Below are 18,967 nucleotides of genomic sequence, written 5' to 3'. Positions count from 1 at the left end.
AATTCAATAAATGTAAAATCAGAAGTGTGTATAAATGTAGGAGAAAGATAGTGATTTACTGACAGTAATCCTCTTGTATTAATAGCCAACATGTTTTTTGCAGTTTTGGATCGGATGATATGTGACCCGCTGTGCTCTGATGCTGGCTGCTGGGGTCCGGGGCCCGACCAGTGCCTGTCCTGTCGGTTCTTTAGCAGGGGACGTACCTGTGTCGAATCCTGCAACCTCCACGAAGGGTAAGTTGTCAAATGCCACACTCCAACAGATATTTAACATATAACTCCACAACACTTTATTTGAGCAGGAGTTTAACTACATGAATCTACAAATCTCAAGTATCACAGGTGCACCCAAGCGAGGTTGTAGAATTATTTGCATACACTTCGTGACATTGTTTATTAATGTCTGCATGTATTCCTAAGATTGAACTATAGCTAGCTGCGTTCTCCAGGGATTTCACCAAGATTCATGTCTCCATCCTCTAGACAAACAATAACAAAACAGCAAAGCAGCACGTCCCCTAGCTTTGGAGAGCAGGTTGCAATGATGAAACGTAAGCTCGGTTGAGCTGGAAAACAAATAACAGTGTTTGGGTGAGCTAGATGAGCTGGGTACATCTCCTACCTCATATGACGTCTGCACATAATACAGCGGTGTGTGGAGCAGCGTGACAGAATGAAGAACTGATTAAAGCCTTGGTTTTGTTTTCACAAAGGCACAAAGATTTAGGGCAGATAAACAGACACATACGCGACTATGGGCACTTTTGACCCTGTGGACTTTTGGAAAATGAACGCTTTTCAAACTTACTAGTGTATTTAATGTGTCTACTAGCAGTGTCCGACAGTAGACGCGTGTATCATAATGTCATAATTTCTATTAAAGAAAAAAAAATTACAAAATAAGTGGTTTTATAACATAATTCTTCGTGCCATTAAAGAGATACTGTAGTTCACCCAAAAATTCTGTAATTAATTACTCGCCCTCATGTTGTTCCAAACCTATAAGAACTTTGTTTAGCTTCAGAATACAGAATAAAAGGAGAAGTTCACTTCCAGAACAAAAATTTACAGATCATGTTCTCACCCTCTTGCCATCCAAGATGTTCATGTCTTTCTTTCTTCAGTCATAAATGAATTATGTTTCTCGAGGAAAGCATTTCAGGAATGTAGTGGACTTCTATGGTGCCTGTGAGTTTGTACTTCCAAAATGCAGTTTAAATGCAGCTTCAAAGGGCTCTTAACAATCCCAGCCAAGGAAGAAGGGTCTTATCTAGTAAAACGATTGGTTATTTTCTAAAAAAGAAAATTTTAACCCTTAAATGCTTGTCTAACTCTGTTATGTGCATGTGTACTCTGTGTACTCTGGTGGAAAACAGTTAGTGTAAGTCGAAAAACTTCCATCTTATTTTCTTCTCCAACTTTACAAACGTCCTACATCGCTGCAGAAGTACTGACCCAGTGTTTACAAAGTGAATGTGCAAAGAAGGTCAAACGGCCTTTACAAAAAAGGCTAAAACAGCGATGTAGGAAGATTGAACATTGAACTGTATTGAACCGGAGTACTCAGAGTACGCAGACACATTGCAGAGCTAGACAAGACGAGCATTTGAGTTTAAAAAGTAAATAAAGTGTTAATTTCATTAGAAAATAACCGATCATTTCACTAGATAAGACCCTTCTTCCTCGGCTGGGATCATTTAGAGCCCTTTGAAGCTACATTTAAACTGCATTTTGGAGGTTCAAACTCATGGGCACCATAGAAGTCCACTATATGGAGAACATTCCTAAAATGTTTTTCTGAAAAAACATAATTTCTTTACTACTGAAGAAATAAAGACATGAAGTGAACTTCTCCTTTAAAATATTATATTATATATCAAAAATAATGACTTTATTCAAGAATTTCTTCTTTTCTATGTCAGTCTTCGACACATGTTCTTGAGAGTACCATAATGCATGCATGTGGTACTACTGAATTTTAAAGGTATCTAAGATTTAAACCTAAAAAGTATATTTCTGTAATCATTTATTCACCTTCATGTCACTCCAAACCTGTATGACTTACTTTCTTCTGAGAAACACTAAAAAAGTTTTGCAAAAATTGTCTCATTGCTTTTTTTTTTTTTGTCCAAGCAATTAAAGACAGTGGGGTCCAGTGTTTTTTTAAACCCCACTGACTTTCATTGGATTGACAAAAACAGTTGAAACATTCTTCAAAATATGAAGAATTTGTTTGCAAAAAACATTAATTTTCAAAAATCATAATTGTTGTATTTTTATTATGTTAGCTGTATTTTTTGTTATATTTACTTATTGAAAAACAAAATAACCCAACTGCAGTTTGATTGAAATTGATTGGAATTTACTATGAAAAGACATGATTTTCGAAATCTGTTAAAAACAGAGTTAAATGTTTTTTCAGATTAATTTTTCATATCTTCTTTTTTGAAGAAAAGAAAGTATAACAGGTTTGTAACGACATAAGGGTGAATAAATGACCGAATTGTAACTTTAAATAGTGGACTATCTCCTTAAAGGCATTTAGGAAGTGGGAAAAATGTGTAGTAGAATATCTTTCAAGCCAAATGACCCTCATTTAACAACAAACTATTTAATACTGTAGATATACAGTGTTTGACTAATCAAACATGAAAGTAGAGTGGGTGGATTATGTAGGGCAGAGGAATTTGTGCCAAAGCACTCTAGAAAACATATTTTGTAAGTCTGTGTCTTTTATTGTTGTCCTTGTTGTCTTGTGTGCAGTGAGTAATATATGTGACCCTGGACCACAAAACCAGTCTTAAGTCGCTGGGTTATATTTGTAGCAATAGCCAAAAATACATTGCATGGGTCAAAATTTTAGATTTTTCTTTTAGGCCAAAAATCATTAAGAAATTAAGTAAAGTTCATGTTCCATGAAGATTTTTTGTAAAATTCCTACTGTAAACATATCAAAATGAAATTTTTGATTAGTAATATGCATTGTTAAGAACTTAATTTGGACAACTTTAAAGGTGATTTTCTCAGTCTTTTTTGATTTTTTTGCATCCTCAGATTTCTGATTTCAAATAGATGTATCTCGGCCAAATATTGTCCGATCCTAACAAACCATACATCAATAGAAAGCTTATTTATTGAGCTTTCATATGATGTATACATCTCAGTTTTGTCAAATTTAACCTTATGACTGGTTTTGTGGTCCAGGGTCACATATATATAATTTTTTTTTTTTTTGTAGAAAATGACCATTTGTTTTACTAGAGAGCACTCTTATTCCACAGTTGGGATTGTGTAGGGCCCTCTAAAGCTGCATTGAAGCTGCAATTTAAACCTTCAACCCATTGATTCCCATTGAAGTCCACTATATGGAGAAAAATCCTGGAATGTTTTCTTCATAAACCATTTCTTTTCAACTGAAGAAAGGCAGACATGAATGTCTTGTTCAGCCATGAACAAAATTCAGTCAGGTCATGTTAATGTTTTTTCTTTGTGGTAGAATTAATACATTTCATGCTGCATTTTTGAGAGAACACCAGGAAACATGGTAGAAACCGAACATGCAAACACCACAGAGCCTGTGAAGTTAACGTTTACATAAAGGGAAAAAGAAAAGCCCTTTAATGTTAAGAGGGTCTTCAAAAAGCTTTCCTCCCAGTCTATTTAAAATGTGCTGTGCCTTTTAGATAAAGAATAATTAATTGTCATTTAATTTAGCGCTCATTGAGGTGCCACGTCAATAGTAATAAAAAAAATCGCCTTTGCTATGCATATGTCTCTCTCTCGCTGAGCCACCATCCTCCACTTGTCACGCCAATGGATGTCAGCTTCTAAAATGTCACTACCATCTTCAGAGGAGTGATGGGACCAGGAAGCGACTTTGTTTGCCCGTATTGAACCATTTTGTGATCATTTGTTTCAGAGGTCCCTGGCTGATTTCCTCAGTGTGGTGCTTTGAGGTGTCCCTGAATGTGCTTGATGAATTGTCACCTCGATAGGTGGTGAAGGCTGACTGTTTGCTTTTGGTCAATAGTAACTGTGTTTGCCAGCTGTGGCAGCCATCTGAGAAGTGCTGTAAACACCCGGCGGATGTGTTAGATTCCACTGTTGCCTCCCTACTGCCTTGCAGCGCCTCAGGCGCTGAATTCCCTTCGGCTGCACTTTCACAATCTACCAGTCTGTTTGTGTGTGATAGTCTTTTTTTTACTGCCTGTGATTCAGCTTTTCCTCATTCAAGTCTTGAAACCTAAAGTGTATTTAATGACCTGCAATATCTGGTTGAAAAACGGACAGTTGTCTTGACTTTAAAAGGCTAGTGATTGAATAGTCTAGATCCTTGGGTAAGAATTCCTGGAAGAACTTTGAACAAATTGACATGCTGTTTTTTCAGTCTGAACCTTGAGTGTTCTGAAGTGGTCATTATGTGTCATTGTAGTGTGTTATGTTACCTCATGTTTGTCTTTGTTCCCTTTCTTTTCCTGTCTTATAGGGACGTACGTGAGTTTGCAAATGGTTCTGTGTGCCTGGAATGTGACGCGCAGTGTGATGTGGCGGATGACGACGGTCTTACCTGCACTGGGCCTGTGAGTTCAGTCTCATTTCTACCCTGCAACACTTCAAATCAAAATCATCTTCAACAATAAGACTATAATATCAGTCTTTCAAAACAAGAAAACTAGCAAAACTGTACCATGATGTTTTGCCAGTTTAGAGAGAAAGTTCATCTTATAAATGAAAATGTTGTTATTAATTACTCACTCGAATGTCATTCCAAACCTGCAAAACCTTCGTTGATCTTCAGAACACAAATTAAAATGTTTTTGATGAAATCCAAGAGCTTTCTGACCCTGCATAGACAGCAATGCAACTAGATCATTCAAGGCCCAGAAAGGTAGTAAGGACAGTGAGTACGTTTACATGGACAACAATATTCCGATTTTAATGCGATTAAGACAATACTCTGATTAAGAAGCAACCATGTAAACTGAAATTTTTGATTAATTTAATCCGACTAAAGTCATAATCGAAGTAAACACAAATCGAATTAAGACAGGTGGAGTATTCCTATTTTAGTCGCATTATGGAAGACATGTACACACCTTAATCACACTATTACCTTTGTGTTGGACTTTTCGCCACATTTTGCGACAGGATACACACTAATGCTGCGTTCTAGGCAGGTTTTTGAGCTCGTAAATCACGTCTTCAAACCACGACTCAGGACTTTAGCATTCCAGGCAAGTCACGCCAAGCATTTATAATTTCTATATTATTAATAATTTGACTGCAACGTTATATTGTCCTAAACTCTATTTTCCCACCGTGTGCCACTTGCATAAACACCGCACCCGTACAGGCTTTATTGTTGTTTCGCGGGTTATGTCACGTCAGAACTCGGAACTGGGAGTGCGTCGATCTAGTACGAGTTCACGGGTGGGAATTCACGGGTTTGACTGCCTTTCCAGTGCACTTTCACAGGTAGAAGTTATGGAAAAACACGGGTAACGTGTTGCCTGGAACGCTGCATAACGTTCTCAGTTGGTCGCACATGCATAGGCTATGCTTTGGTTTCATTTTTATTTATTTATTTTTTTGCTACAACATGGGATTAATCAATGCTCATTGCTGATAAATAGTTTGTCTGTTATCATAATTTATAGTTTTATGAAAACGTATTTAACATTCAACCCGTTCTTTTTCATTAGTATTATTTGTGATTTTAATTTTGTGAACGGGATTTCCGCTATTGGAATGTCTTAGGATGCTTTTCACTTTTACTTTCGAATTCATGATCTTGGTTTTGCTTACATATATAGGCTACACCTATCAATTTTAAGATTGAAACAAATTCTTAAAAGATGGATTTGTTATTTAAACAGCATAACAACAATAAAATAAAACTAGCTTATATAGCATTTATTAACAAAAACTAATAAGACGAGGAATGGACTCCATCGCATGCTGTGTTATATGCTGACTAAACAATTTATTACAGGGCACGCAAACACTGTGCAATCAAATTAATTAATAAAAAATATAAATGAAAGCCTCCAAAGCGTAATGTGAGGTAAACGGCAAAGATAACAGGGTTTTCAAAATGAAAACAAACAAAAAAGTAAAACTAAACTGGCTTTCGGTGACTGTGCTTGCGTGTGTTTTTTTTTTTTTTTTCCTAAAAACTGACTGGCTCTGAAACGCTCGCTGTATGGAGCAGACGCTTTGGAGCAGCACAGCATGCACTCGCACAAATGCGACCACGGCAAATTTTAACTCACACATTCTAAAATATTTGTTGCATATGTCCAGTGCCACTTCAAGCTTTTTGTAAAATTAAAACCGAAACATCCAAAAGTTTATAAGGAAGATGAACTGATAGTGTCGCGTGTGGACCTAATGATGTGTGTGTCATTAATCGATCTATGTACTATAACATGTAAAACGGGAACATGAAAGGAATATTCTAAAAGCAACTCATGTAAACAGCTTAATCATATTATTGTCTTATTCAGAATAAGGTCATTAATTAGATTACTGGTGTCCATGTAAACATATTGATTGTTAAAATAGTTTGTGACATCAGTGGTTCAACCCTAATGTTACAAAAACTATGACTTTATTCAACAATTTCTTCTCTTCCAGGTCAGTCTTGACACAGAAGAGAAGAAATTGTTGAATAAAGTCATTATTTTAGTTTTCTTTTTTCTACAAAAAGTATTCTTATAGCTTCATAACATTACGGTTTAACCACTAATGTCGCATGGACTTTTATCAATGTCCTTACTACCTTTCTGGACTTTGAATGGGGTAGTTGCTCTATGGAGGGTCAGAAATCTCTCGGATTTTATCCAAAATATCTTAATTTGTGTTCTGAAGATGAATGACGGTCTTGCAGGTTTAGGACGGCATGAGGTTAAGTAAATAATGAAAAAATTTTTTTATTTATTTTGGGGTGAACTGACACTTAATTGCAGTGTTTTAACTTTATATTGTGGTGGCTTAATTTAAAAAAAAGATCTGTCGTAGTACAAAAGAAAATAGCTTTTGAGTATTTTTGATTTTTTGTTTTCATGTCAACAAGAGTTGTTGTTATACTGAGATTTTGCAAGTTCACTCACCAAAGCAGATTTTTCTTGCATTTGGCACTTGGTTATTGTTCATTTTGGATTCTGTGAGTATGTTTCTTTCATTTGAGTGTAATCTCTTTCAATATCTATTAGCTTAATGCACAAACAGAGCTGAACGGCAGACACTGCCTTCGATTGGCTTGGTCCAATGATTAATTGAATCCCTTGTTGAAGTGTACTTTTGCTGCCGTGGGATTGATTTTGCTTCTTGTTAATTTGGTGAGAAAGTAGATTAAGTTGCCTAATCTTGGCAAGTGTTTACAGAGAGTCCTCCCCCATAGGAGACACCTGAGAGTGGGATGAATAAGCTGTTTGGATGTCCATGAATCTGATCAGGTTAGAGAGACATTACCACAGATGGGCTGTGTGCTCAGCACTGCCCCTTTTTCAAAACAGCCTCAAGCACTTTGGTTTAAATTGATGACTACATGACAAGGTGCGTACGGCCGTGCATTTGTGTGTGTTGCCGAACGAGGATTTAGCCGATCCGTCTCTAATGCGCTGAGGCCTCAGGCTGTTGTCTGCTTGAGTCAAACAGAAAGGTCTCGCAAATGACACGATCATGAGCCCTCCGAGACTCATATCAGCACAAACATAGACAGAAACAAACTCTCGAAAACTGTGTGCGTGTCCAGAATTGTTTTTTCTCCCCCAGAATTGTTTTTTTCCCCCCTAGGCCTATGCCTAGAAATTTTGATGACAAATTCTCTCTTTTATGCAGATTTTGCTTGATCACAGCCTGTTATCTGTTCATTTCTGAAGAGGCTCAGTCAATGTGCCGCCAGCCAACCAACACAATCAATCTTGCAAAGATAATTTCACAAAGATTTCTGTTGTCAAATTAAAGTCAAACTAATTTAGCAAAGATTTGTTTTTTGAAAATATAAAAAACATATCTATGTGGTCCTAAAATAGACCACGAGACACTGAAGTTATCACCAAATGAACTGACTTTTTTCCAATAAGGACTTTTAATACACATACACACCCATAAGCCTCTCAGGTGTAGGCCAGGCTTAGCTAAGTTGTTAAAATGTTTGTTGTTATTAGCACAGATTAACTGCTGAGTGTTGTAAACTACCTGTGAAACAATCAGCAACATCTGTTTCACAAAGGCATAATTAAACAACACCAACAAACAGTGTTTTGTGCGTGGAGACTGGAGAGGAAATGGAGATTTGTGTGCAGCAGGTGTCTGGAGAAGCAGCACAATTAACAGAGCAAGTGATTATGCTTTCTAGCTAACCTAGCCTTGGAGGAGCTTTACATCCACCTTTATCTATGTGCCAAGCTACGCATGATTTTGGCACTTTCAGTGTCAGAAAATTGATGCACTGGGCCATCGTATTTCTTTCCGCATTTTTACTTACCAAGAAGTACAGTAAGCTTTTCTAGAGCTAATATGAGGCAGATTATGTGTTTGATTAATGCATTATTTATCATCTTATGCTTCCTCAGAGAATGATGGGAAATGTAGTTCTGTAGCCAAGTCTTGTCATTTCATAAACTAAATGAGTAGTGTTTTCTGCCAAGCTTTATTCCAACGTGCAGTGCATCCAAGCCAAATTGTACAGTCAACATTCGCAATTAAAACTTAATTATGACCAATACTAATTTGCTTCCGCAAGGATTCTTTAATTAACGTGCCCCCAAACTCAATAAATATATCCAGAGTTTCCCCACTGGTAATTACGACATTCTGGTGATGTTCATGCATGCATGCTATTCTCATAAGTACAATCATTTTGATAAGACTTAAAGGTAGAATAAATGCAATAGATTTATTAATATCTAAAATGAATAATGCATTGCTGAATAGAGGAGCATGCTACTCATTAGAGATTTGCCCTAGTTGTGGTTGAATGTTTATTCATTTGTTTTGATTTTAGCCACTTAATAGCAATAGTAGAGGGTGGATGAGAAATGATGAGGATAGTTAAGCCAAAAATAACATTTCTGTCATCAATCTAATGTTGTTTCAATCATGTATGACTTTTCAAAAGTAGATATATTTTGTGAAATGTATTTTTATTGTCTATACAGTGAAAGAGTTGTGCAGTATTTTATTTTATCATTCATTTTTGTCGTTTATTTTATTTTTTAGGCAATGTTTTATTTCCAACTGCACTACCATTCAAAAGTTTGGGGTCTGTAAGATTTTTATGCTTGGCAGGCTGCATTTATTTGATACAAAATATAATAAAAACAATAATATTCAGAGTTGAATTTGACTTTTTGAACTTAAAGGCCTGGAAAACACTTAACATTCCTGAAGAGGTACTTGAATTATTATATATTGAATTATATAAAAATTTCGACATTGCTTGTAATGATTTTAAAAAAGCATGTAGTGATGGGTGAAATGGAGCTTTTCGAAACTCTAAATCATCACAAAATGATTCCCTATTTCGAAGCACTACATTTGGACAGCCTATCAAGAAATCATTTGTTTCAGATCGAAACTTCAAATCGCATATCGCAAATCATTTGATTTTAATCGGAACTTCGGAGCAGGTTTGTAAATCTTGATTAACAATGCATTGTTGGTCGGCGCCACCTAGCGTGCAGGTGTAAATTAGCAGAAGGTGATCAATTCGGTTCATGCTCTGTGAAAGCACCATTCGTCTACGATTTGCCTCACTTTATCACATCACGCTCAGTGTGAATCGGCCTTTAGATTGGAACTGTGCATATCACAAATCATTTGATTCAGGCCGTGACATTTGAGCACGTATCATAAAGTATTTAATTTAGATCGGAACGTGAATCATTTAGCGAATTGAATAATTCAAATCAAATGATTCGCGATCCACACTCTAAAGTCCCGATCTGAATTTGATTTGATTTGCGTGGATCACGAATCATTTGATTTAGATCGGAACTTCGGAGCAGGTTTGCAAATTTATTGCTTTAGATTGGAACTTCGGAGCTTGGATTACAAATCATTTGATTTCGATCGGAACTTCAGAGCGGGTTCGCAAATTTATTGCTTTAGATTGGAACTTCGGAGTGCGAATCGTTTGATATAGAATAGGACTTTGGTGCGGGTTTGTTTCAGATCAGGATTTCTGAGCCATTTTGCAAATCTTTTTTGCAAATCTTTTTTTTTCAGAATTTTTTCTTAAACAGTAGAAAACATAAATAAAAAAAGTATACAGAAATACAAATTAACAGTGGTTTTACTATAGTAAAATTGTAATATACTTTGTAATACTTTAGTAGTAATACTTTGCGTGTAATTCACTTTATTTTTGCCATTTTGTATTAGTATATTTTTATTTATCTATTATTTTTATCTATCTCTTTTTTTAGAATTTAAAATGGAAGACATTGACTACGTTTACATGGACACCAGTAATCTAATTAATGACCTTATTCTGAATAAGACAATAATATGATTAAGGTGTTTACATGAGTTGCTTTTAGAATATTCCTTTCATGTTCCCGTTTTACATGTTATAGTACATAGACAGATTAATGACACACATCATTACATCCACACGCAACGCTAAGTTCGGACGAAGTTCGTCTTCATTATAGTAGCCTATATAGACTTTTCGGTTCTTTAAGTTTCATTTTTAATTTTACGAAAGCTTTAAGTGCAGTTAATTATTTGTCATGCTATATTTGCATCATCGTTTGGACTAAATCAGGGCTCTGGACATATGCAACAATTTTTTGAGAATGTGTGAGTTAAAATTTGCCGTGGTCGCATTTGTGCGAGAACATGCTGCGCTGCTCCAAAGCGTCTGCTCCTTACAGCTCGTGTTCCAGAGCCAGTCAGTTTTTACGGAAAAAAAAACACGCACTGTCACGAAAGCCAAACTCTATGTGTTCGCTGCATAAAAATTGGGACGGTAATTGCAATAATTTGACCATAAACAGCTAAAGAAATAAAAATTCATTCTCTGTCACGAGGTGGCGCTTTAGGAGCACTGAAATACTACGGTTTCCATTGTAACGGCTGTACACAAAGCAGCATTATGCTGTTTTATCAGGCATGAAATGAAAATGCAAACGACACGTTTCTGAGGACAGTGGGTTCCCTTCAGATACATTCATATAAAGACATCCGTGCCACGTTTTGACTTTGAAACGTGCAGCGCACATATTTGTTCAATGACATCATTGCCTTTTGAAGTTTTATCCAGCCCTATCGCGATTCCAGTCTTTCTGTCCCCAACTGTAAGACCTCTTAAAATAATAATATAATTAAGACTTTTCTTATAATATTTAACATATTTAAAACTTTTTATGGCCTTTAATTTGATACAACTAAATTGAGGAGTTTTTAAGGACCTGCAGCCCTCTACTTTAGAATAGACCGTCGGGCAGCCGGTGAAACATTTTGGTAGCCCGACTGGAAAACACAGTAGCCCCGGGACGGGGCTAGCGATTTTGCGAGCCCTGTGCATATGTATATGTATATAAGCAAAACCAAGATTGTGAATTCAAAAGTAAAAGTAAAAAGCATCCTAGGCCATTCCAAAAGCGAAAATCCCGTTCACAAAATTAAAATCACAAATACTGATCAAAAAGAACGGGTTGAATGTTAACTACGTTACCATAAAACAATAAATTATGATAAAAGGCTAACTATTTATCAGCAATGAACATTGATTAATCCCATGTCGTAGCAAAAAATAAATAAATAAAAATGAAACCAAAGCATATGCTGGTGTGACCAACTGAGAGCGTTAGTTTCTGTATCTGTCGCGAAATGTGGCGAAAAGTCCTACACAAGGGCAATAGTGTGATTAAGGTGTTTACATGTCTATACTGAACTTCGATAATGCGACTGAAATAGGAATATTCCACCTGTCTTAATTCGATTTGTGTTTACTTCGATTATGACTTTAGTCTGATTAAATTAATCAAAAATCTCAGTTTACATGGTTGATTCTTAATCAGAGTATTGTCTTAATCGCGTTAATATCGGAATATTGTTGTCCATGTAAACATACTCATTGTTCGATAAGTGAGACCTGATTGAAGTCCTTGAAAATCAAAATAGTAGTGCTTAAAAAGTCCTTAAGTCGTAAAAAAATATTTTTCAGTATCTGTATGAACCCTAACATTGTGAATATTATTTAAATTGAAAATATTTATTTAAAATGTTAAACAGTTTTCTATTGTGTAATATAATATAATATAATATAATAGTTAAAAATATATTTATTTAATATTCTTATGATGCTGCATACATTTTTGGGCCAATCATGATACATTTTTAGGAACCTTTGATGAATAGAAAGTTCAAAAGAGCATTTTTTTTTTGTATTTTTGTAATTAAAAATGTCTTTACTGTTACTTTAATGCTTCTTTACAAATTTAAGTATTAATTTCTTTAAAAAAAAAAGAAATTTGAACAGTAGTGTATCTCTTTTAATATGGATGGAAAACTGTAGGTTGGTGGACTTGAAGCGGTTTCTGTTGCGCGTCTGGGTGCCGCCTGTCGCTTTATTGCATCAGAGGTGGTTTACAGTGTGAAATGAAGAGCAGCTGTAATTGCTGCAAGGCATTTATTCATCTCTCACAACAGATTCACTCATAAAGAAACACACATCAGCCTTGGTCTCAATGAGCACAGACAGATATACTCGCATACAGATGTTCCTCAAGGTTACGTGGGCACCGTGTGCGCTTTCCACCCTTAATAGAACAATACGGAGCATCTCTTCCTATTGTCCAGGAAGCGTTATTTGTCTTTCTGGTTGATGAGGTGCTGGGATGACTCTAAGGGTGCTCATATTGATATCCAAGCTAACAATTCCTCCTCTCTGGTCTCCCCTCTCCATATTACCGCTATAAATCCTGTGCCGGCTGATTGTTATGGTCATTGTGTGTGTGGTGAGGGATGGTTATTATCCGTAGTTGCTGGTATTTTATGTGTCTCTTTTCTCCTCTTTCTCTCTCTCTCTCTCTCTCTCTCTCTCTCTCTCTCTCTCTCTCTCTCTCTCTCTCTCTCTCTCTCAGGGTCCTGATCACTGTGTTAAATGTCTTCACTTTAAAGACGGACCCAACTGTGTGGAGAAATGCCCTGATGGCCTACAGGGAGCAAACAGCTTCATCTTCAAATATGCTGAGGCCAACAATGAGTGTCACCCCTGCCATGTCAACTGTACCCAGGGGTATGAAAGTGTTTGTTAAATGTTTGCAATTTGTGAGTGTGTGGGAAATATATCTGTAGCGCTCCAACTACTTCCTGTGCTTGTTTGCCACGTCAGTCCTAGCCTCAGGAAGTTCGGATAACCTATTTGTCAGCGCACTGACCCTTTTTAGAGCACTTGTGTCCTCGGAGCTGGCTGTGCATAAAGCATCATTAATTTTAGAGGAAGGAGTTTGCCCTTGCTGCGTCTCTGCCATCCAACTTTAGTTTAAATGATAACCATCAAGCTCTGCGAATTTATCCGGCTGGGCACCTGCAACTTAACCTCATCCCCTTGGGGTTACATGAGAGGCGGCTCAGATTTCCGGCAGAAAAACATTATCCGCTCGAGGAATCTTCACACTGAGTCATGGATTCACTTTTCTTCCTCCCGTGTCACATGAAAGCCCCCGACTGCTGACTGTCGTATCTGGGATCTCTGTCAGCCAAGGACGATTAGTGACGTTGAGCTCTGAAACGCTAGCGGCGAGCTGACAAAGCTGCGAGCATCAGGATGGAAGGGCAGGCACTCAGACATCAAGGAAAAGACTGAAGAGACAGTGTTATTAAAATAGGTCTAGCACTGTTAGATTAGTGATGAATTGTGGCAATATAAAATTACGAAGCACTGAAATGATTTTAATGTGCTTTTTATTTGATCGTTAAGTTGCCTAAAGATAGTCATTAGATCAGATTGACAATCTTTGCCCGTCTCGCAAGCATGAGAGCGTTTAGATGGAGGACTTTGATGTAAACAGAATCTATGATTTCAATTTCAACAGCAAGAATGTTGCTGTATGATTTGTTTCTAGGAATATTTGTAAACTGCCTTTTTCAATTAATTGATACAGTGATTCATGTGTAAACGTCAGAAAAGTTCACTGGAGATGCTATTTTTATATTTAAAAAGTATAAATAGTTAAATACATAAATATGAATACTTTTAAAATATAAAAACTTTATACATTTTACATCTTTTCTTTGTTTAGTCAGGTTTTAGTCGAGTAAATGTCTGAGCATGTCAATGAAAACTTTCTGTATAATGGTTAAACTAATAAAAAAAAATATTTTTGCTCAAAATTATTTCATCTGAGAAACCCAACTTGGGTTAGTTAGCAACCCAGCACTGGGTAAAATTATTATATTGCTGACTTAAAATGGGCTGGAAATTAAAAATCACACAAAATTATAGAGGCAACAACCATAATCAAAAGATGAACATTTACTATTAAGCAAGAACACCCATGGACAAAAATGTAAGACAAATAGAATTTATTTGGATGAATACAGCATAGTTTACAATATCACATACATTTAAACTCGTTTAACAAACATTTTAGAAAAAACTTGGAACATTTGAAATTTAAGCATTTTAATTTAAGTGTATTCAACCATTCTCTGAATCACTTTTCACCAAAATATTGCCAATTTTCCTGCCGGTGAGTCTGCAAAATCTATTTCGCTGGGGGAATATGAACCTCAGACCGCTGCCTCATGTTTCACTCGTAGCTGAAAGATGTTGTGACTGACTCTATAACCTGCCCATTAAAAAACAGTACCAAGATTACAGAACATATTTTAACATCAAATTAAATAAATTTATTTAAACATCATTTTAGGAAAACTAGGAGTTAGGAAAACTACCCAGGAGTTAGGAAAACTACCCAGCACCTGGGTAAAAATATTTAAAACAACCCAATTAAATTACCCAGCAGGTTAAACCCAGTATTTGGGTTAAGAAAAATGACCCAGCATTTTTTAGAGTGTACATTTCAGGTATTTCTACATTATGAAAACTGGTAAAAATGAACAAAAATATTATAACAGTAAAATTCCTTAGTAATTCTAATAATTCCAAAGTTTTACTGTTTCAGTTCATCGTCTGTACTTCAGTAATGAAGAGTGAGCATGTGCGCATGGTTGCCAGATTGCAAAAATTAACCAAAGCATCGGACAGAAAATTTATTTTAAAAGAGAAACTCTGATTAGGGGATATGAACTCTTGATACTGTATCTGGCAACCGCACACGTGAAAGTTTGCATAGTAGATGCATGTACAGCAGTCCGCAATAATGTCTTGTTTCCTTTTTCGATGAAAATAAAAAGAGATTATGGTATATATATGTATATATATTTTACTCTTGTCTATTATTGCCAATGATAATGCACGTTGATATAGTCACAGTTTATCGACCTTCATCTCATCACTGTTGCTGTTAGTCATAGGAAAAAACTCGTCAACACATATTTTTCGTCATAGTTTTGATTAAGGAAACACTACCCTGAGCTAAAGCTGGCATAACCTCTTTTTTGGAACATTCTCGTTTGCACAAATGGTATAAAAATAACATTTTTAAATTGTAAGAATATTAAGGTTTTCTGTTAGAGTTAAGTTATAGAATTTATAACTAGCTGTATATAAAGACAATAGAAGTCTTTGGATAAATGTGTGTGTGTGTGTGTGTGTGTGTGTGTGTGTGTGTGTGTGTGTGTGTGTGTGTGTGTGTGTGTGTGTGTGTGTGTGTGTGTGTGTGTGTGTGTGTGTGTGTGTGTGTCTTTATGTTTACTTTGTTTTATGTTCATCCGTATTCTTTATTGTTTCAGATGCACAGGACCTCGTCTGCAAGACTGCATTGGCATGATGGACAGGTACACACATTTTTATATATATTTGGGTGTTTTTTACCTTTAATGGACAGGACAATAAGAGAACAGACAGGAAACAATAGGAGAGTTGAGAGCAGTGTAGGACTGGAAAAGGACCTCCAGTCTGGACTCAAACTAAGGTCACCCCCAGCTCTAACAACACACATTTTTATTTTAAAATCATTTGTATTTCACTTACTACAAGTCTAAACTCCAACAGCAGTGATGTCCTGTAGCAGCACTACTTTCTCTCTCACACACACACACACACACACACACACACACACACACACACATTCACATACACACACACACACACACACACACACACACACACACACACACACACACACACAGACAGAGACAGTTATGTCATAGTGGTAATTCAGCTGCAAGACTTCTGTACACAAGCAAATGTCTAAGACATTTTTTTGTAATAAAGAAAAGCATTTTTTTTAAATATTTATTAGCTAATTTAATGTGTATTTTTATTTTAATTATTAGGTCACTAAAATAGCTAATTTGTGATTTTGATCAAGTTTTCATTCGATAAGTGTTATTCTACAATATACATTTGAATTTAAAAGTTCACAATATAGATGCATTTTCACTAGCAGTTTCCCATTGTACATAAAAATTCACTCTCCACTGGCTGCGTACAGTACAAGGCTCTGGGTTTGTCAAACCCAGCTGCATCTGATTGGCTCGTTCCCGCGCTGATGACATCATTACCACACACACGGCTCATTGTTTTAACGCCAGCTGCCTTTCAACATACAGCTCTGCTTTAACGCAAGAACACGAGGTGGGGAGAAAGAAAGTTATATAATGACCAGGCCACAGTTCTGTGATTAATGTGCTGCTGAGAGGCCTGCGCGCGCATGTGTGTGTGCATGCACATTTGCTTCATGGCATATTTGATAAATTGATATCACTTTCTTTTGCTCTCGTGGGAGAGCTGGAACAAAATACCATTAACTGCTCAGAGCAAATGCGTTTGCTGTTTCAGATCTGCCATTATGTTACACACAGTCCTGGCAGGGCAGGGAAGCCAAAGCTAGAAATCATTTGTCTCAACTGTAGATGTCACAACCACAAGCAGTTCATGGACTACTTGATGCATATTGAAAACAATTAGGTCAAAAGCTTCTCACAAGCTCTTTAGATGCTTACAGACAGGGTGCACAGGTTGATGTCCAGTTGTTTAGAGGTGCTTTATCAAGCACTTCTAATGATGTTTTTTGGATAGTATGAGTTGTGATATGAGCTAGCCTTTATATCAAGACTATTTGCTTTCTCTTTCACCCACACATACATAGTTCTGTCCAGTCCTAATAGTGTATTATAGAACAAGAGTGTGTGCTGGTTGTTTGGACAGACTATCAAAGTAAAGGCTGCAGGGAGTAATCCTGATAAAACACAGTGCTATCCTTGGAGACCAAACAAGCTCAGGAGAGATTTGAACATCTCTAGTGTGGACAAGGTGAGAGGCGAGTGATGGCCAACGTTCACAACAGCCTGTACAGTCAGAAGAAGTGTTTTTGTGTTTTAACACAAAAAAAAAAAAGCATGAGTGACCATTTGATGATTTTTTTTTATATACACTGCTGTTCAAAAGTGTGGGATCAGTAAGATTTATAATGTTGTTTAAAGAATTCTCTTATGCTCATCAAGGATGCCTTTACTTGATCAAAAATTCTGAAAAAAAACCAATAATATTTTGAAATATTATTATAGTTTAAAATAATTGTTTTCTATTTTAAAATATATTTAAAATGTAATTTATTCCTGTGATGCAAAGCTGAATTTTCATTTAGACTCCAGTCTTCAGTGTCACATGATCCTTCAGAAATCATTTCAATATGCTGATTTATTACTTTTATCAATGTTTTATTAACAATGCTGATTTATTACTTTTAATATCAATATTTTTTTAATATCAATATTTTTTCAGTATTAGTTTCTTTCAAAATAAGAAAGAATAAAAAATTACTGACCACAAACTTTTAAATGGTAGTTTATATTGTTTAAAAAGATTTCTATTTTTAAATAAATGCTGTGCTTTTTAGCTTTTTATTTATTAAAGAATCCTGAAAAAAGGATCACAGGTTCCAACTAAATATTGCAGCACAACTGTTTTCAACATTGATAATAAATCATCATATTAGAATAATTTCTGAAGGATCATGTGTCACTGCAGATTGGAGTAATGATGCTGAAAATTCAAGATTGCATCACAGGAATAAATTACATTTCAAAATATATTCACATAGAAAACTGTTATATTACATTGAAATAATATTTTACAATATTAGTTTTTTTCTAGATTTTTAATCAAATAAATGCAGCCTTGATGAGCATAAAAAACTTTCAAATCTTCAGTGTCACATTATCATTGAGAAATGTTTTTTAAAAAGGAAAAAAAAAAAAAAAAAAGAAAAATCCTCACTGACACCACAATTTTGAACGGTAGTGTAAATATTATTTATATATATTCTCTATAATTATGAAATATATATATTATGTTAGATTAATAAATTATGTATTCATTCTTTTTTTTTCTTCTAGCTAATCTAAATACTATAACAAAAGGCCTTTCCATGTATAATATGGGACGTTTGGGTTATGTCTTGTCTTGTAGATAGCATCAGAATCACCACCAGACCTTCAAAAATCCCAGTTTAGGCTCTCTATAATGTCTATTCTAAGTGTTTCTCTTCAGACTCTCTTTTGCACATTTGGAAAAGACATGGCAGGTTACATAAAACAAGATGTCAGACATCCTGTCCTCCTTCCCCTGCAATATACGGCAGTGCCACGCTACGTGCTGACAGCAATGCAGCATCAACATAATTGCCTGCTCATTGTCAGTGTGAGAGAAGCTCCCTCACGCATGTGGGATCTATACACTCAACACAGGCTTCGGTGGGTGATTGTATGCACTCGGGTATGGTCTCCGTGGCTCATAAGCTTTGTATTGTGACTGCAGATCAATATCGAATTAACGGGAGAAATTCTCATCTCGCCCAGAGATAATCTAGCAGTCTTTC

At 35.9% G+C, this 18,967-nt stretch overlaps 1 protein-coding gene across 1 annotated transcript in view; it reads left to right on the top strand.

The window, feature by feature from the left end:
- Positions 1 to 110: 110 nt before the first annotated feature.
- Positions 111 to 18,967, top strand: part of LOC141336561 (receptor tyrosine-protein kinase erbB-4-like) — an 85,402-nt gene continuing 66,545 nt past the window's right edge. Inside the window, exons 1-4 of the mRNA XM_073842245.1 lie at positions 111 to 236; positions 4,489 to 4,582; positions 13,100 to 13,254; positions 15,876 to 15,920. Coding sequence (XP_073698346.1) covers positions 115 to 236; positions 4,489 to 4,582; positions 13,100 to 13,254; positions 15,876 to 15,920 — 416 coding nt within the window. The 5' untranslated portion in view covers positions 111 to 114. The remainder of the gene's footprint in view (positions 237 to 4,488; positions 4,583 to 13,099; positions 13,255 to 15,875; positions 15,921 to 18,967) is intronic.

Source organism: Garra rufa, chromosome 6, assembly GCF_049309525.1.
Source record: "Garra rufa chromosome 6, GarRuf1.0, whole genome shotgun sequence".
NCBI classification, from domain to species: Eukaryota; Metazoa; Chordata; class Actinopteri; order Cypriniformes; family Cyprinidae; genus Garra; species Garra rufa.
Note: the sequence above shows the minus strand (reverse complement) of the source record. Positions and strands in the feature narration are given on the sequence as shown.